This window comes from Oncorhynchus kisutch, linkage group LG20 (genome assembly GCF_002021735.2).
Source record: "Oncorhynchus kisutch isolate 150728-3 linkage group LG20, Okis_V2, whole genome shotgun sequence".
In the NCBI taxonomy this organism is placed as follows: domain Eukaryota; kingdom Metazoa; phylum Chordata; class Actinopteri; order Salmoniformes; family Salmonidae; genus Oncorhynchus; species Oncorhynchus kisutch.
This window is the reverse complement of record NC_034193.2, coordinates 37,567,827-37,587,728: the sequence shown is the minus strand read 5'-3', so window position 1 is coordinate 37,587,728 and position 19,902 is coordinate 37,567,827. Positions and strand designations below refer to the sequence as shown.

Genomic DNA, 19,902 nt, shown 5'->3' with positions numbered 1-19,902 from the left:
AGGATACGATCATTCAAAGGGTGTGAACCGTGAACACAGTGCCGTTACATTCACTTCCTGAAACATTTTCCGCTCATATACAATTTGCGGCACGCCGAGTTGTGACGTATAGCCTGGGCTACACACTCGGTACTGTGCAGACGTTTTTGCCATATGAATGTGGATGTAAATTACAAAAGTAAACCAAGAACATCGTCGCACATTCCGTTTTTAAAGACACGGTAAGAACGCACACGGTCAGATCTGCCTGTTCAGATCTTCAATGCAACGGTTGTTAATTATGTAGGCTATGAAAACGAAAGCAAAATCATTTCAGTGTTCCTTTTTGACTAAACAATATAAACACAGAACTCCCTTGGATGATAATAATCATGATGTTTTCATCTATTGGAATCATAATTAATTATGCTGTTCTTCAGCAGTGGGGATTCCCCGAAATTGTAGTGCTGCAAAGAGCGCATAATTCCGTCGCGGCTTTTTGTCTTTCTCAATATAACGTCAATGAATACCCTCGAACTGTTAATGTAATAATACAACATAAGCCATGTTTTGCTTAATTGTCCATTGTCTCATTAAGGATTTGCCGCGCACCATTACCGCGGGCTGCGAGGGGGTTACCCCAAAGACAGAATCGCTGATTCCACCAGCACTAAGCCACTAGGCTAAGGGGATTTCTGAAAGGGAGATTCTGATGAGACAATCCACGGTCCTTCATGGGTGCCGATTGAGAATCATAGGAATATTTGCTTGATTTAACATTAAACATGTTAGAAGATGGAAAATTTACCACGCACTAATGCCTTTCTGAACATCCCGACAAGCAGGGCTGTAGCTAGGGTCTGAGTTTTAGTGATGTCTGGAAGCACCCCCGCCACCATTTCAATAGATGGTAAGACAGTTGAAGCTCATTAACTGCATTTCTATACAATTTAAAAACACTCAATTGCTATTTGGAGAACCTCAAAAATAGCAAAAATGACCCCAGCCATTATAACATTGGTTGCTGTAGCTTCATTCACCTCGATCTACAAACATATACAGCTGAAGTCGGGAAGTTCACATACACTTTGGTTGGAGTCATTAAGACTAATTTTTCAACCACTCCACAAATTTCTTGTTAACAAACTATAGTTCTGGCAAGTCGGTTAGGACATCTAATTTGTGCATGACCCAAGTAATATTTCCAACAATTGTTTATAGACAGATTATTTCGCTTATAATTCACTGTATCACAATTCCAGTGGGTCGTTTACCTTCACTAAATTGACTGAGCCTTTAAACAGCTTTGAAAATTCCAGAAAATTATGTCTTGGCTTTAGAAGCTTCTCATCCTTGGGAGCAATTTCCAAACGCCTGAAGGTACCACATTCATCTGTACAAACAATAGTACGCAAGTATAAACAACATGGGACCATGCAGCCGTCATACCATTCAAGGAAGGAGACAAGTTCTGTCTCCTAGAGATGAACCTACTGTGGTGCGAAAAGTTTAAATCAATCCCAAAACAACACGCAAAGGACCTTGTGAAGATGCTAGAGGAAACAGGTACAAAAGTATCTATATCCACAGTAAAACGAGTCCTTTATCGACATAACCTGAACGGCCGCTCAGCAAGGAAGACTCCACTGCTCCAAAGCCACCATAAAAAAGCCAGACTACTGTTTGTAACTGCACATGAGGACAAAGATAGTACTTTTTGGAGAAATGTCCTCTGGTCTGATGAAACAAAAATAGAACTGTTTGGCCATAATAACCATCATTATGTTTGGAGGAAAAAGCGCGAGGCTTGAAAGCCAAAGAACACCATCCCAAACCTGAAGCAGAGGGGTGGCAGTATTATGTTGTGGGGGTGCTTTGCTGCAGGAGGGACTGGTGCACTTCACAAAATAGATGGCATCATGGGGTAGGAAAAGTATGTGGATAATTGAAGCAACATCTCAAGACATCAGTCAGAAAGTTAAAGCTTGGTCGCAAATGGGTCTTCCAACTGGATGTCCATTTGCATACAATGACCCCAAGCATACTTCCAAAGTTGTGGCAAAATGGCTTAAGGACAACAAAGTCAAGGTTTTGGAGTGGCCATCACAAAGCCCTGACCTCAATCCTATAGAATATTTGTGGGCAGAACTGAAAAAGCATGTGCGAGCAAGGAGGACTCAGTTACACCAGCCCTGTCAGGAGGAAGGGGTCAAATTCACCCAACTTATTGTGGGCAGCTTGTGGAATGCTACACGAAACATTTGACCCAAGTTAAACCATTTAAAAGGCAATGCTACCAAATACTAATTGAATGTATGTAAACTTCTGACCCACTGGGAATGTGATGCAATAAATAAAAGCTGAAATAAATCTACTATTATTCTGAAATTTCACATTCTTAAAATAAAGTGGTGATCCTAAATGACCTAAGACAGGGAATTTTTACTAGGATTAAATGTCAGGAATTGTGAAAAACTGAGTTTAAATGTATTTGGCTAAGGTGCATGTAAACTTCTGAATTCAACAATAGCATATTAGCTAAACAATTAGCCACTACACTTTAACTCGCATCAACTCCATCAGCACCGGAATTTAAAACTATAATTGTATATGTACAGAGGGATCTGTTGGCAGAAAAGTATTTTATTTACAAAAAAGGTCAACAAATACATTTTTACAGATTTGTTGTAGTTTACAGACAATTTCCTGCAATTCTACATGTTTTGCCATGTTATTATGATACAAGAGTAAATACCAGAACGAATGTGGGCCCCTTGGATGTCAGGACCCCTGGGTACATGCTTTGCGATCCGGGTCGGTAATTCAGCCATGAAAGTTTAGCTGGCTAGACTAACGACTCATTTACCAATCTAAAAAAGGTTAACAGCCATGGTCTAATTAAGTGACTGACAATGTATTTATTTTGTATTAAAAAATATTACAGGAGGTCCAGACCTCGGTGTCCTCATATGTAGCTACGGCCCTGGTTATAAGTCCATGTGAATAAACTCCTTAAAAAAGATAGGTTTGTTTTAAAATGTGGGGATATTACATAAACCCCTCCCCCTATTTACTAAACACTTTCATGCACAAATGTTTGGACTATATCTCATTATGGAGAGCTTTGAATGGGATTTTCTGAATGTCAAATTCATGCAGGTAGTCAGTCAATTGCAGGACTTCTGGAATAGGAAATGTTAATGTCAACAGAGTCTTTGTAGATGTACATTTGCATAGGTCTACAAACTGTCCGACATCTACCGCACACCTGTCAGCCTACAGATTGCCATGGCAACAAAGGAGAGTGACCCGAGTGGATCCGGAGGACTCTCCAGGCAGAATTCGGGAGTGGCGGGACCGTGGGAATCGGACTTGACTGCAGTGCAGCACAGTTTGAAGTTTGTGAAGAAGCTGGAAGAGCACTATGTTTGTCCCACCTGTAAAGGAGTAGTTCTCAACCCACACCAAACCGGCTGTGGACACATCTTCTGCTACCGCTGCATCCAAGGACTCCTGTAAGAACAGTAGTGATAACAAAACAGCCATTTACTGCATGTTATGTGTTCATTTACACAGTGAGGGGGGGTATGGGGGAGGGGGGGGGTATGACTTTGGGTCAAATCCATTTTAATTCCAGTCAGTCTAGGAGTTGAATCGAAATTCTATTTGTGATTTGAAAATGGTCCTTTCCCCTCTGAAGATTGTATTATTGTTTAAGTAAAAAAATATGTCTCCAAGCTGACTGAAATTGAACTGGAATCAGCCCTCAATTACCAGCCCTCAATTGTGCAAGATCTGTCACAATTTAAAGGGGAAGTTGGTAGAGAACAGCACTTACAACGCCAGGGTGGTGGGTTCGATTTCCATGGGGGACCCGTACGAAAATGTACACAGTCGCTACTAGAAGTTGCTCTGGATAAGAGTGTCGTCTAATTGTCAGTTAGGTGGTTTCTCACCCTGAAAGTAGTCCATGGGCCAGGAGAAATGAATCAGTTTTTTTTTTAAACTGCCATTGCAAACTTCAGCCACCACAAGATTGGAAATGAAAGCATTTGAGCATTGTTTTTTTTTATTGGCCACATGACATCAAACCAAATATAACAAACCAAATATGGAGTGGATTGTAGTTGATGTCAGGTGATTTGGCCTTTATATATATTTTACATTTGTGAATTAATCAAGTTACACAATTCTGAATTTACTCTTTAATAATGTGTTAGCCCATTGAGCTAAAGGGCCATTCTTTGATACTGTAGGTAGCATATGTCATAAGTTAAAAGTCAGCAATCATATTGAAATGTGATGCTCTCTTTTGTGCAGGGAAAACTCCCCAGCCACCACCCCTGCCTGTCCTTTGGACAGAGGTTTGATCAAATCTGATGAGGTGAGATTATAAGAAACCATGGTTCATTTGGGAAGAATGCTAAATATATGAAGAAATACTTTAGGCATACTTTATTCAGAATTACTTTTCGCAGAGTACAGTTTTACTGATAACACAACTGATGTCTACTTTGTATTTTCACTGGTACATAAAACTATTTTGGGGGTTTTACTTTTCATGAAACTTTTAAGACACCCAACCTACTTCATTTGTAAGACAAATGATTTTATTGACAGAAATTAAACAATCATGAGTGTCTTGAAATGTAAAACAATACTACACAATTGTTACTGTTTCCTGCAGGTTTTCCAAGACAATTGCTGCAAAAGGGAGATCTCAAATTTAGAAGTCTACTGCACAAACTCCCCCAACTGCTCCCACAGAATGACATTATGTCGGTTGCAGGTAAATCCCACAAGACACCACAAGTACCAAATGTTGCTGTAGTAAATACGAGAGAAAACGCCAGCTAAAACAAGGACTGTAAAATAAATCATTAACAAATGCTCAGACAGCAACATGACCAAACATTTGATACATGATACACATTCCCTCTCTCTTTCTCAGGAGCATCTACAGGCATGTCAGTTTGAGTCATTGCAGTGCTCCAATGCAGGCTGCAGTGAGACCATGCAACGTAAGGACCTGCAGGAGCACCTCAGAATCAGCTGCTCCTACCGTATGGAGCCCTGTCACTACTGCAAGCATCCTTACACATGCTGCCAGCTCGAGGTGAATGCCAGAGGAATTGACTGTTTTAATATGTCAGGATTACATTTTATGATATGAGGACTTTCGATTTGCTGTTGTCCCCGGCGGTTTATTTGGGATTTTCTAAGATGGTGGAACGGTCCTCAGGCTCAACATAGTATTTTTACTCTGTTACGAAAACCATAACTAGCCTACTGATTTTGCTGCACCCGTTATGTCTAGGTGTCTTAGGCCTAGGTAACCAGATTTAAGTGCATATACAGTACATGTTAAATCACTGTATGCACCTAGGTGTTGAATGCATGTACCCCGGACACAGCTACCTTAACTTAGGTCCAAGGCCAGCTCCGTCTTGATCTTTTGGTCAGCCAGTCCCAGATATTATTATTTGTTCAGATGGTGACAAAATAAATATGTACCAAACTACAAAAGAGGTTAACTAACACAAAGAAACAAACAAAAGGGTGTCTGGGGGGCTTCTGGCCTACTCTCTTTCTCTCAGATTGACAATCACTTTAATTGGCTGCACCTGATGTGTTTCTCAAGGCTTAGTTTAGCATGTAGACCTGATTGCTGCCACCTGGGGATGGAGTGTGGAAGTGTATTTTGGAAATGTGTTGCCTAACTCTCTGCTAACACTATGCTACCCCCCCATATCATAACAAGTAATATTAAGGAAGTGGATTGTCCTTCAACTGTGTTCCCCCTCTAACCCTTGGTTGTACTACATTTAGCCAAAGATTATTTTTTACAGTCTTGGAATTACATACAGTAATTCTCCCAACAGGTGGCGCAAGTGACTTGAATGTATGTTTGAATCCCTCACACTTACTGCTGTCTCTTAACAGTTCACAAAACTACAAGTGCCTTTGACAACACTTGAACGAAGCTGTTTTCAGTCTATAATGATATGATACTGTAAGTCACTAAGAAGGAACATCCTTCTTAATAATCACTTATTATTTCTGTTCGGTATCCACCAGGATCATGAGAGGCATTCATGCCCAGAGGTTGAAATCAAGTGCCCCAACAAATGCTCCCAGATGATTAAAAGATGCATGGTAAATATTCAGATATGACCATAACATTTGTTTTATTTGCTGAATGTATTGTTTGAAGAGGCTCATTTATTGTTTGAAGAAGGATTTTCTATATTCCTTGACATTTTGCCACAAGCACATACACTGATTGTACAAAACATTAGGAACACCTGCTCTTTCCATGACATGCTGACCAGGTGAATCCAGGTGAAAGCAATGATCCCTAATTGATGTCACTTGTAAAATCCACTTCAATCAGTGTAGATGAAGGGGGGAGACAAGTTAAAGAAGTCTTTTTAAGACATGGATTGTGTATGTGTGCCATTCAGAGGGTAAATGGGCAAGACAAAATATTTAAATGCCTTTGAACGGGGTAGGTGTCAGGCACACCGGTTTGAGTGTCAAGAACTGCAACGCTGCTGGGTTTTTCCACGCTCAACAGTTTGTCTGTATCAAGAATGGTCCACCACCCAAAGGACATCCAGCCAACTTGACACAACTGTGGGAAGCTTTGGAGTCAACATGGGCCAGCATCCCTGTGGAACACGTTCACCACCATGTGGAGTCCATGCCCCAGCGAATTGAGGCTGTTCTGGGGGGAAAAGGGGATGAAACTCAATATTATAAAGTGATCCTTATGATCTGTACACTTGGTGTATAATACACTGTACAGCTGTTTGTAGAACTGAATGAGTGTGTAGAACTAATTTGATTCCTGCTTCTACATCTCACCCAATCTCACTTATCCTTTTGTCTGACTTCTCCCCTCTCTTTTTCACCTTTTTATACCCCCCCCCCCCCCCCCCCCACACTTTCCATCTCTGACTAACACCTCTTTGCTTTTAATGTACTCTCTCTCACACAGCTTGAAGACCACGCTGACCAGTGTCCTGAGGTGCAGACGGACTGTGTTTTTAAGAAATATGGCTGCTTTGTCCGGGTTGGTGGACATATTTTCCCACTCTCTGTGCTTTGGATTCTAATTCTACGCCAAAGGAAATCTAGTTGTAGTCGGACAATCTCAATTTATCGGTTGGGCTGGAAGCTCCAAAGTCGCAATGATTGCATTCTCAATGGGTCGAAGTCCTTATTCGACCCTCTTGGATGGGTAGTGGCTGACACAGATGTCGTGTGGTGATAAAACAATGGCCTTGTAACAATTCACGACAATAAGTAATGTCTATATGGTCTCCAGAGTATCAGAAAGAACAAAAATATATATGCAACATCCACTATTTTACTGAGTTACATATAAGGAAATCAATCAATTGAAATAAATAAATTAGGCCATGGGAGGGCATAGGCCCACCCACTTGGGAGCCAGGCCCAGCCAATCAGAATTAGTTTATCCACACAAAAGGGCTTTATTACAGACAGAAATACTGTCCGGGTGGCTGGTCTCTGACGATCCCACAGGTGAAGAAGCCCGATGTGGAGGTCCTGGGCTGGCATGGTTACACGTGGTCTGAGGTTGTGAGGCCAGTTGGACATACTGCCAAATTCTCTAAACAATGTTGGAGGTGGCTCACGGTAGAGAAATTAACTAAATTATCTGGCAACAGTTCTGGAGGACATTCCTGCAGTCAGCTTGTCAAATGCACGCTCCCTCAAAACTTGAGACATCTGTGACATTGTATTGTGTGACAAAACTGCACATTTTAGAGTGGCTTTTTATTGTCCCTGGCACAAGGTGCACTTGTGTAATGATCATGCTGTTTGATCAACTTCTTGATATGCCACACCTGGATGGATTATTTTAGAAAAGGAGAAATGCTCACTAACAAGAATGTAAACACACTTGTGCACAAAATTTGAGAGAAATAAGCTTTTTGTGCATATGGAACATTTCTGGTATCTTTTATTTCAGGTCATTAAAACATGGGACCAACACTTTACGTTTATATTTTTATTCAGTAATGGTGTTTATATGAACTAGTCCTATACAATACAACCAAAAGACACATATGAATTTGTCTTGGTTCAACATCAGCCTTACCCATCGTGACAAGTTAATGTCAATACAGTATGTATAATGAGTGTTATAATTTGTATGTCATTGTTTGGCATGTCATTCCTAAACAAGCAGTTGTATGGCAACAGATGATTGCCACACAACTAATTGTTATTTCTTTCTGTGTGGACAGGAGAGGAGAGCCCAAGTTCAAGTTCATGAGGAAACTGCTCTCAATGACCATATCCTCCTGGTTCTGGGGAGCAACACCAAGCTGGAGACACAGGTAGGACCAATCACTACCCAGAACCTTTCTCAAGTTAGGATTCAGCCCTTATAGTGCCTAGATCAATGTACCAAAGGGCAAGTTGTACCTGGAGACTTAGACCATTCCTCTGACCCGGCAGATGGCAATCCTCCAGCAGGAGGTGCTTCTGAGGCACAAGGAGCTCCAGGAGAGGAGCCGCCAGGTCAGCGGTCTGGAGAAGGAGGTCCACCCACTGGCCCAGCAGGTCAGCCGATGTGACAACACCCTGTCTGCAGTACAGGTAAGAAGCAGTACTGTATTGTAACCAATACAACACCCAGAGGCCTGGCTGGTCTAGTGGTAATGTTGCAGCATTTCTGTAGTGTAGGTATAAGTTTGAATCTGGCCTACTGCCCTTTTACACAGCCACTCTCCGTCTTTCTCCACTTGCATCTTCTCTCTGTTAATTTTGTTGTTGTTGAAAATACCTTAAAAATATTTATGGAAATAATGCACTCTTTCTGCAGTACAGGTAAGAAACACTGCTGTTACTGTTAATGGAACCCAAAGCAGGAATCAGTCATTCACACAATGAAATTAATATAATCCTTTGGTCATAGGAATCAAAACTTTAGGATTCTCATAAGAAGAGAGACTACCTGTATTATTGTCTTTGAGGGCATGCAACAGAAAACGTTTTAAAACATTTTGTTTGGTGCCTAATGATTATGAACACTACCCATGTAATTAGCAGTACTGAAAATAAAGTGTTACCGTTTTCTGGTCGTCCATGTACAGAGGTCTCTGGAGGAGCAGCGGGATCACATCTCCAGCGTCCAGCTCCAGCTCGAGGAGCTGTCCAGTGTGTTTGGCCCTGGTGTGGCCCGGGAGGAACTGGGCCAAATCAGAGCGTCCCTGGACGCCCTCAGACAGCAGGTGTCCGTCACGGAGGGGCTCAAAGACCACCTGGGTGAGTGGAGGGGCTCCTTAAATGGTCTGGGTGAACTAAAGGTGGATTGGAGATCATTCTTATGGTTTCCACCGACAGTAAACCCGTGTGAAGTGTGAATTCCACAGAATTCAAGTAACTCAGGGGTTACCAATCCCGGGTTACTGGAAGACGCAAGACTTTTAGGGCAATAAGCTAAAGTCTCCAAGGCTTGTAACAGATTATGGAAAGACTCAAAACTGTTAGGCCAATGATCTTAAGTCTTTAAGGCTTTTAAGCGATTATGAGCAAATAATTAACATTGTACTGACATTTATTAAAATTACTTGTGGATTAATTAAAGTATAAAAAATGTAATCGCCCATCTTTCCCCCAGGGGAGTTGAAGGAGACCTACATGCGCCACTCGCGCCTCCTCAGCATCCATACGGCACAGCTGGAGTGCAACGAGGAGCACTTCAGAGAGCTCGAGTCCACCTCGTACGACGGCAAGCTCATCTGGAAGCTCCGCGACTACCGCAAGAGAAAGGAGGCCGGGTCTCAAGGCCAGGGACCGTGCCTGAGCAGCGCGCCCTTCCACACGGGCCGCAGTGGCTACAAAATGGCCGCCAGGGCCTACCTGAACGGAGACGGGGCCGGCCGGGACACCCACCTGTCTCTCTACGTGGTCCTCATGAGGGGCGACTTCGACCCCCTCCTGCCCTGGCCCTTCAGACAGCCTGTGTCATTGTCAGTGCTGGACCAGAGCGGCACCAACAACCACCTGACTATGAGTTTCAAACCCGACCCAGAAAACACTAGCTTCCACCGGCCTGGCTCGGCCGCTACAACCGCCAACGCCCCCACCAACGTGGCCTCTGGTTTCCAGTGCTTTGCCTCGCATGCCCAGCTGGAGACACCCAAGAACGCCATATACGTGAGAGACGATACGCTCTTTGTTAAGGTCAAAGTAGACACAAGCGGTTTGGAGGACTTGTAGAGGGGCCTTAAAGAACTGGTTTGAGATCATTTCAAAAACAGTTAGCTAAATGCTTCAAAGCTCAGTGCAGGCCAATCCCTCAGCTGTACTCCAAATTTAGCAAACATGCAAATCCATGCATTTTCCCCAGATACTGAAACGATAAAGCAATACAGATATTGCAGTGAGGTATTTTTTATTGCTTTAGCCTTGTCTGCAGACTGCTTGTATATGTTCACTGAGGATTCAAGTGTTAATGCTCCCCACAGATATTGTATTTTGTGGTAAAGTCCTACAATCAGAGAGCATGCAATCTATTAATTGTCAATTGATGACATCTCAGGGATTAATGGGCAGCTGTTAAAAAGTAGTTGATGTAATTGTAATAACTTTACTGAATAAGCCAATGTACGTTGAAGGTTTGTAAACATTATAAAAGTAAGAATGCTTATTCATTAAAGTTATTATAAGGTGTTATCATTGATGAGTGAATTGTTACATGTGTTTTTTCTTAAATTGTGTGGTACATGCATAACAATCATCCATGTGTTTTGTTTATAAATGATTATGTTTTTGCATTGTTTAAAGTAGTTAGGGAAACCAAATGTGCTTGTTCAAGTAGTGATGAGTAGAGTTGAAGTGACATTATTTTTTATGCTATAAAGTAAACAAAAGTAATGTAGGTTCTATGTCATTGTGTTACCACCTTGAAAATAAGACCGATAAGGACCTTGAATTCCCTCCAATGGCAAACTTATTGGGGGAAGGGTCTATATTAAAGAAAATTATTAGCTAATCACAACCTTTTTAGTATTTTTTTTACAATTTGAGGATCAAGGTGTCTAAATAAAGAGTGTAGTTTGTTTTTTCTTAAATGTCATGCCCAAATGCCAATTCAACAACTGTGATAGAAAAATGACATATTTACCTGATCTGTTTGATATTAATATACTTAACTAATAGTATGACATTTATGTTCTATTACATGTCTGTGTGAATTGAGAGGAGCCTAAAAACCTACAGCTGGCATTCCATAGATAAATGTGGTGGGTGTAACCAAGCGAGAGAGCCTGGAGGAATAAAACAAAACCCTTATAGTCCTTCTTGCATCTGGGAAACAACACCAGAGGCAGATGACCACAGGATAAACCCAGAGTGGCTTATGGTGCCCCCAATCTGCATGGGAGGGGTGGATCCAGCCATGACTTAGTATCAGTTACATAAAAACTCTGCATTGTCTGTAAAGGTTAGGCTACTCGGCCCAACAGTCAAGAGTGTTGGGTTGACTAGTCTCCTTATTGAAACAATTATTGAATATTAAATTAAGATGATTGTTTGAAGAAATTACAATGTCTCTCTCAGTATGAATTTTCCACGACACAACCCATTCATGGTAAACACTGTGCATGTTGGCTCATACGTAAATTAACCTTAAAAGTAAAATCCAATGTGCTGCTCTATACCGTGTCTTCTATTGAATGCCGGCCTATGTTTCCGGGATGAGTACAACAAAATAGCACTTAAGCGCAACAAGAAAAATATATGTAACACTGTAACCATTGTTTAGTGGACTACATGAATCCCAACAGTAGTATTCCAGCACAAGATAATTGTTTGAGTTGTTTAATTTTGCTCTCTTTCAGAGATACAGCAAGCTACAGTTGGGCAAAAAATGATTTAGTCAGCCACCAATTGTGCAAGTTCTCCCACTTAAAAAGATGAGAGAGGCCTGTAATTTTCATCATATGTACACTTCAACTATGACAGACAAAATTAGAAAAAAATTTCTGAAAATCACATTGTAGGAGCTTTCATGTTAAAACATTATGGGATGCCAATGCATAATAAAAAATGACACTTCAGATACAGGTATGCAGCTCTAATATACATTTCTATGGGAATGAGGTGCTTTTCTGGGTAAATACTGAAATACCAAGGCTGGGATTCAATCCGAGGCACGTTACAGAGCAGCGAACTAAGCGAAAGAAAATTAATGTGATCTATGAGAAAGAAATTGCCTTTAAAAAGGTGCATTACCGGCTAGTACGCTGCTCCATTATGGAATCCCGGCCTAAGCCTTAAAAATAATGGAAGAGTAACAACACACATGAATGGACCACAACAACCATATTTATGAATTAATGGTGCTAGTTTATTCAAAAAGCTGACACGTTTCAACCGTAGTCTTGTCAAAATGACAGCCTTGTCATTCTGTCGGACTCTACAGAAACACATGGTTCTACTTTGAAGAAATATCAAAGCTAATATATACAATGCATGTATGTAAAGGCCTTAAATCTCAAAGAAAGTTCAGCACATCAGATTGGAACATTTGGAGAGAAAAAATTATGACAGACAGATCCAGTAACTTTGGGCAGGTGCTGGAAGTCAAAGTAAATGTTAAACAAGAAGTCAAGTAGACGTGGCACACAGATCTTGTGGTTTAAGGAAACAAATGTTCACATTTCAACATATACCTATGGTAGATAAATTACAAGATGATGTTATAATACTGTTTATGAATCGAATAGCTATGATGAGTACTCTCTCATCTGTGTCCGTGGGACTGAGTTGGGATCTGGAGCTTGAGCTGACAATTGATTCATGTCTTGGTGATAAAAAACCTACAGTTGGCATTCCATAGATAAGATGTGGTGTGTGACCCGAGATAGAGATAGCCTGGAGGAGTAGAAAAATCCCTTATTGTGCAGATGACCACAGGATGACCCCAGGATGGCTTGTGGTGCCCCCCCCCCCCCTGATCAGCATGGGGGGAGTGGAATCAGCCATGACTAAGTATTTTGGGGTCTCCTACTGTAATTAAAGATCTCTGTTTTGTCATTAAAAGGTTAAGCTCTCGGCAACACACACTTCGGAGTGTGTGGTCAACCAGCTTCATTCTAATTAATCAATATTAAATAAAGATGATTGTTTTAAGAAATTACAAAGTCTCACTCAGCACTATGAATTTCCACAACAAAACTATAAAAAAAGGGGCAATCTGCAGTTGCTACATCCAATTTGGAAATATATTATAAGTGATATATACCTGTTGATTCTTGAAGATAAATGCCACGAGCTTATAGTTAAACTGTTGTACCCCATCAGAACCCCAAATATAAGCTTGTTCTTTGGGTTATGATTGGGTACGACAGTTTATCTAAGCTCATGGCATTTATACGTTATATTCATATACGTACATATCACTAATACACTGCTCAAAAAAATAAAGGGAAGATAGATCTGAATGAATTAAATATTATTATTAAATACTTTTTTCTTTGCATAGTTGAATGTGCTGACAACAAAATCACACAAAAACTATCAATGGAAATCAAATTTATCAACCCATGGAGGTCTGGATTTGGAGTCACACTCAAAATTAAAGTGGAAAACCACACTACAGGCTGATCCAACTTATATGTAATGTCCTTAAAACAAGTCAAAATGAGGCTCAGTAGTGTGTGTGTCCTCCACGTGCCTGTATGACCTCCCTACAACGCCTGGGCATGCTCCTGATGAGGTGGCGGATGGTATCCTGAGGGATCTCCTCCCAGACCTGGACTAAAGCATCCGCCAACTTCTGGACAGTCTGTGGTGCAACGTGGCGTTGGTGGATGGAGCGAGACATGATGTCCCAGATGTGCTCAATTGGATTCAGGTCTGGGGAACGGGCAGGCCAGTCCATAGCATCACACTCCAGCCACATGAGGTCTAGCATGGTCTTGCATTAGGAGGAACCCAGGGCCAACCGCACCAGCATATGGTCTCACAAGGGGTCTGAGGATCTCATCTCGGTACCTAATGGCAGTCAGGCTACCTCTGGCGAGCACATGGAGGGCTGTGCGGCCCCCCAAAGAAATGCCGCCTCACACCATGACTGACCCACCGCCAAACCGGTCATGCTGGAGGATGTTGCAGGCAGCAGAACGTTCTCCACAGCGTCTCCAGACTCCGTCACGTCTGTCACATGTGCTCAGTGTGAACCTGCTTTCATCTGTGAAGAGCACAGGGCGCCAGTGCCACATTTGCCAATCTTGGTGCCCTCATGGAGTCTGTTTCTGACTGTTTGAGCAGACACATTTGTGGCCTGCTGGAGGCCATTTTGCAGGGCTCTGGCAGTGCTCCTCCTGCTCCTCCTTGCACAAAGGCGGAGGTAGCGGTCCTGCTGCTGGGTTGTTGCCCTCCTACGGCCTCCTCCACGTCTCCTGATGTACTGGCCTGTCTCCTGGTAGCGCCTCCATGCTCTGGACACTACGCTGACAGATACAGCAAACCTTCTTGCCACAGCTCGCATTGATGTGCCATCCTGGATGAGCTGCACTACCTGAGCCACATGTGTGGGTTGTAGACTCCGTCTCATGCTACCCCTAGAGTGAACGCACCACCAGCATTCAAAAGTGACCAAAACATCAGCCAGGAAGCATAGGAACTGAGAAGTGGTCTGTGGTCTCACCTGCAGAACCACTCCTTTATTGGGGGTGTCTTGCTAATTGCCTATAATTTCCACCTGTTGTCTATTCCATTTGCACAACAGCATGTGAAATGTATTGTCAATCAGTGTTGCTTCCTAAGTGGACAGTTTGATTTCACAGAAGTGTGATTGACTTGGAGTTACATTGTGTTGTTTAAGTGTTCCCTTTATTTTTTTGAGCAGTGTATATAAGTCCTCCAATGTTTTGTTATCTTGGATGATCCGTATATCAGCATTTTTCCTTTTCCAAATCTTATAGTTTAACTTAATTGAGCTACCTGTGAAATGCCAATGCAGCTTCTGCATGCCAACCATTTGATCTTAATCAGTTTCATGGGAATACGCATTAGATCTTCTTGAATTGTGTACAGTGTTGTTTCGAAGTACAGTGTTTCATTTGAATTACGTATAGGGAGCGAATTTTAGAGCAGATGGTGTTAAACTGTAGCACACCTGTGTTTTGTTTCAATCAAAACACATTTTGCCTAGTGGCGCGCTGTTGGGTTTTGGCCACGAGAGAAAAATGTTACCAATCTCACAATCATCCTAAATCTCCTAAGAAATTAGGTGTTGTTTTTTGTCTTACAGTAACATATGCTATTATGTTCGGGTCTGATATATAGAAAAATATCATTAATATTCATCACAGAAATTTGCCAAAGTAGCCAGTTCTCTGTGCTGTTAATTAATTAAACAAGTGAAGCCGAGACACTGCGTAAATGAGAGAATCCCACACATGCGCAGAAGCTTTGGATTTAGTTGTAGGGAAAATGGTTCTAGAGAATTTGGATCTGCAGCCACTCTGTATTTTGAAACTTCTCTTAATGGTCTATCAAAGGCACAATCCCTGATTCTATTACATTTTTTTGTCAGCTATATGGCAGCCCTGCTTTTTGGTGGCTGGAAAAATGTAATCAGTGGGTATCATCACTCATTGAAATTACCATCAGCTGTACATATTGCAGATTGCACCTTTAAAAAGTTATTTACACTTTCTTTAGAAATATATCAAATGCACCAGTGATCATTTAATCTGGTCCCAGATTTTTCAGTGCTTTCATGTCAAGTTGTCGTCACTCATTGTCATGCCAAATATGGAGTTGACATGTAGTTGACATGATAGCACAAACAGATCTGTGACGAGGCTAGCTGTCAGTAACTTTGACTAAACATTGAGCCCTGGGGGAACCTCCTCCAAATAAGGATTCTTCCATTTAGCACCATTCACTGCTATGGTGTGCCTGTCCAAAGTCAACTCTACGTTTGTGTAAACATCCATCCACCAACCACCACATCCTAGCAGTGCTAATTTACATTGAGTTATAAAAAGACTGACATTGTTAGGGCCATGCAACATGACACCGGCGACCGTCGCACCACTTTGTAAAGATGAGCGTGTCAGGTGGGACTTGGACAGTCAAAACTGGGGATGACGAGACTACGCGGCTATTCTTAGCTCTTTTGTTCAGTGTTGAGAGTAGAGTTGGGACCGTACTATCACCTCCACTACCACCTTATAGCCAGGCCACGAAGTCCAGACTGCCAGCCACCAAAGTCGTTCTCATTTGACGAGATGTGGAAGATCAAACGTAAGTGACGCCACCATTTTGTGGCATGCGTGCACCCTCTTTCACATTGTCAAAACAAAAATAACAAAATGACTGCAAATGGGAAGTTGTTTTTCCCTACACACAGGCTACAGTTCTGCATGGCTGAGAGGCATTTTCAGCCAGGCAACTAATAGAACTTGGTAGAGCTCACACCTTCAATTTCTTTGCGTTATGATTTTGATTGGAGATTAAGAATATAAAATGCCACTGTACTGCATTCCTGATGTAAAACTTCTCTTACAGCCCCCATCACGTACTCGTTGGAAGCAAAGTACAGGCCCCATCTCGAGGTAATACTTTTGGGAACTGTTTTCATCCAATCTAATTCACTGTCTAGCAAGGATTTATGTTCTATATTCCTACTGTGCAGGGTAACTAAGGACTAAGCTATGTGGACGAAAGCCATCGCAGCCTTGCAATTCCGAGTGTGTTTTCAAACATCTGGTCAGACAACAAGGCAGAGTCAAGACCAGCGTCATGTTCATTAGGCATCGAATGGAAGACGATGTACTGAAACAGGGAGGGACCTGGCCCCCCAAAAACGCTCATTAGGTTTCCATTGCAAAATTGTGTTAAAACATTTTCTGTTGTGTGCCCTCTTGAAACCTACCAAGGGTCCAGTTAAACAATGAACTCAATTAGAATTTAATTCATGAACTGAAAATCCACCAGGAAAATCCCAAGACACTGTATGTTGTCATTGTAAACATTTAAATAGTGGACTTTATCTTTGCCATTATAGCGCATCTGTGACAGCATGGGCAGCACCCGAGGCAACAATTCATAGGAATCCCACCCAGTCGACTACTTTAAAGTGGCGCTACCCATGCCAAATCAGCCTTTTGGCAACTAGAGGCCTCTATCGTTCTCTATGGTGGAGAGTTAATTAAAGGCGTCAGCATGCTTCCCAGCTGAAACAGTTTGGAACAGTTTGTGTATATATTATGAACGCATTTTGTGACGAACCGAGCAAGTGTGCCAGCATACTCCCTTGAAAGACCTTCGGTTGAAAATGAGAAAAAAGTGGCAATAATACTGTTTGTCCATTTTGAGATACCGTAGCCAGTATACACTTACTCAAAATAGTCCGAATTCATCTACGATAACTCAAGAAATCTGTCATTAATTTTGACATTTTTGCAGAGGACATCTTAAGCGTGCAAATGTTGCGTCTAAGATGTTTGGTCCAGTATTTCTCAAGTGAAAAATAGTGTATGAAAATCAGTTGTCTCTCATTGAATGACACCTACTATTAAAGAATCCATACTGTTAACCAATAACAAACGCAGAGTAGACTTCGGCTACCGACTTCGGCTTGCCTTGAGAAAACACTTTGTGTGAAAACGAACATAAGAGTCACAAAATATCATAATATATGCACAAACTCTTCTGAACTGTTTTGGCTGGGAAGCCTTAACAGTGCCTCCAGAAAGTATTATTCCACATTTTGTTGTGCTATAGCTTGAATTCAAAATGGATTAAATAGATTTTTCTCTCTCACCCATCGACACACAATACCCCATGACAAATCATTACTCCCATAGAATTCTATGGTCACTCCCACTAAGGCCAACTTTGAATTGTTGATGTACCAGACTTACATATATGCGCTGTGTGCAATAACCTGGGGATGAGGTTACCTTAGAACTCATTTAGTTGTATGGTATTGGTCTGCGTCATTATGTGTAGGCCAATTTAGGCCAATTTTTGTAGGCCAATTTTCCATTTATGAATTTAAATTCTCATGCTATTCTATGTAGTCTACTGGTATGTTCTAGACAAACGGCCTTCAAGGCCAATAACGTTTATACTCTATTCTATTTCTATTTTCCCGTCTGACCACATCCTATCCGCCCAGACCTTGGTCCCTACAGACCCCATGTCCCTGTTCAACCTGAAGAGAGGTTCCCCCGAAGAGGAGTTCCCTAACCTAAAATACAACTACACGTGTATGGCGAGCATCCTGACTCCAAAACTGTATGCTCGCCAGTTCAACCGTGCCACCCAGAGTGGGGTTATCTTTGATGATGTCATACGCCCGGGCCTCGAGGAACCAGGTGAAGTCAACAGGCATTACGCGATCTATAGGGAACGCTTGTTGCTAGATCTGTATATGCTGAAAACAAAGGGGGTTGAAGACTGTGCTATACTGTACATAGTACTAGTACCACCAGTGTAGGAAGTGATAGAGTAGTATATGGACTGTCGATATACAATCTATTACTTCCTACACTGGTAGTACTAGTACTATGTACAGTATAGCACAGTACTCAATCCCGTTTGTTTTCAGCAAAAAAAAAAGAATTAGGGGTTAAGGTTAGGTTAAGGGTGTGTGTGGTTACTGTGCTAGGGAATCATAACATACTTTAAGTCTCCACCTCGTCTACTGTATTTTTTAAATTTTTTATCACAGGTACACTTCAACTGTGAGAGACGGAATCCGAAACAAAAATCCAGAAAATCACATTGTATGATTTTTAAGTAATTCATTTGCCTTTTATTGCATGACATCAGTATTTGATACATCAGAAAAGCAGAACTTAATATTTGGTACAGAAACCTGTGTTTGCAATTACAGAGATCATACGTTTCCTGTAGTTCTTGACCAGGTTTGCACACACTGCAGCAGGGATTTTGGGCCACTCCTCCATACAGACCATCTCCAGATCCTTCAGGTTTCGGGGCTTTCGCTGGACAATACGTACTTTCAGCTCCCTCCAAAGATTTTCTATTGGGTTCAGGTCTGGAGACTGGCAAGGCCACTCCAGGACCTTGAGATGCTTCTTACGGAGCCACTCCTTAGCTGCCCTAGCTGTGTGTTTCGGGTCGTTGTCATGCTGGAAGACCCAGCCACGACCCATCTTCAATGCTCTTACTGAGGGAAGGAGGTTGTTGGCTAAGATCTCGCGATACATGGCCCCATCCATCCTCCCCTCAATACGGTGCAGTTGTCCTGTCCCCTTTGCAGAAAAGCATACCCAAAGAATGATGTTTCCACCTCCATGCTTCACGGTTGGGATGGTGTTGTTGGGGTTGTACTCATCCTTCTTCTTCCTCCAAACACGGCGAGTGGAGTTTAGACCAAAAAGCTCTATTTTTGTCTCATCATGACCTTCTCCCATTCCTCCTCTGGATCATCCAGATGGTCATTGGCAAACTTCAGACGGGCCTGGACATGCGCTGGCTTGAGCAGGGGGACCTTGCGTGCGCTGCAGGATTTTAATCCATGACGGCGTAGTGTGTTACTAATGGTTTTCTTTGAGACTGTGGTCCCAGCTCTCTTCAGGTCATTGACCAGGCACTGCCGTGTAGTTCTGAGCTGATCCCTCACCTTCCTCATGATCATTGATGCCCCACGAGGTGAGATCTTGCATGGAGCCCTAGACCGAGGGTGATTGACCGTCATCTTGAACTTCTTCCATTTTCTAATAATTGCGCCAACAGTTGATGCCTTCTCACCAAGCTGCTTGCCTATTGTCCTGTAGCCCATCCCAGGCTTGTGCAGGTCTACAATTTTACCCTGATGTCCTTACACAGCTCTTTGGTCTTGGCCATTGTGGAGAGGTTGGAGTCTGTTTGATTGAGTGTGTGGACAGGTGT

At 42.1% G+C, this 19,902-nt stretch overlaps 2 protein-coding genes and 1 long non-coding RNA gene across 6 annotated transcripts in view; 2 read left to right on the top strand and 1 right to left on the bottom strand.

The window, feature by feature from the left end:
- The first annotated feature begins 67 nt into the window (after positions 1–67).
- Positions 68–11,558, top strand: traf5 (Tnf receptor-associated factor 5). Of its 4 annotated transcripts, none has more exons than XM_031798891.1 (11): positions 68–221; positions 3,255–3,494; positions 4,300–4,363; positions 4,667–4,768; positions 4,931–5,095; positions 6,058–6,135; positions 6,980–7,054; positions 8,259–8,351; positions 8,488–8,613; positions 9,111–9,282; positions 9,638–11,558. In XM_031798891.1, exons 1-11 carry the CDS (start codon positions 154–156, stop codon positions 10,237–10,239), a joined length of 1,785 nt encoding a protein of 594 aa, XP_031654751.1. In that variant the 5' UTR covers positions 68–153; the 3' UTR covers positions 10,240–11,558. The 4 variants fall into 4 exon arrangements, with proteins under 4 accessions (XP_031654751.1, XP_020323447.1, XP_020323449.1 ...); XM_020467858.2 differs by having other exon boundaries at positions 8,473–8,613; XM_020467860.2 differs by having other exon boundaries at positions 76–221; positions 3,262–3,494; positions 8,473–8,613.
- On the bottom strand, positions 2,607–5,590 carry LOC116355390 (uncharacterized). Its single transcript, XR_004204409.1, has 2 exons — positions 5,398–5,590; positions 2,607–3,492 (listed from the first exon to the last, which is right to left on the bottom strand). It is a non-coding gene; the product is annotated as an uncharacterized LOC116355390 (long non-coding RNA).
- Positions 11,559–16,113: 4,555 nt separating the features above from the next.
- zgc:172076 overlaps positions 16,114–19,902 on the top strand; it is an 18,513-nt gene continuing 14,724 nt past the window's right edge. Inside the window, exons 1-3 of the mRNA XM_020467876.2 lie at positions 16,114–16,281; positions 16,546–16,592; positions 18,161–18,359. Of these exons, the coding sequence (XP_020323465.1) occupies positions 16,266–16,281; positions 16,546–16,592; positions 18,161–18,359 (262 nt within the window). The 5' untranslated portion in view covers positions 16,114–16,265. The remainder of the gene's footprint in view (positions 16,282–16,545; positions 16,593–18,160; positions 18,360–19,902) is intronic.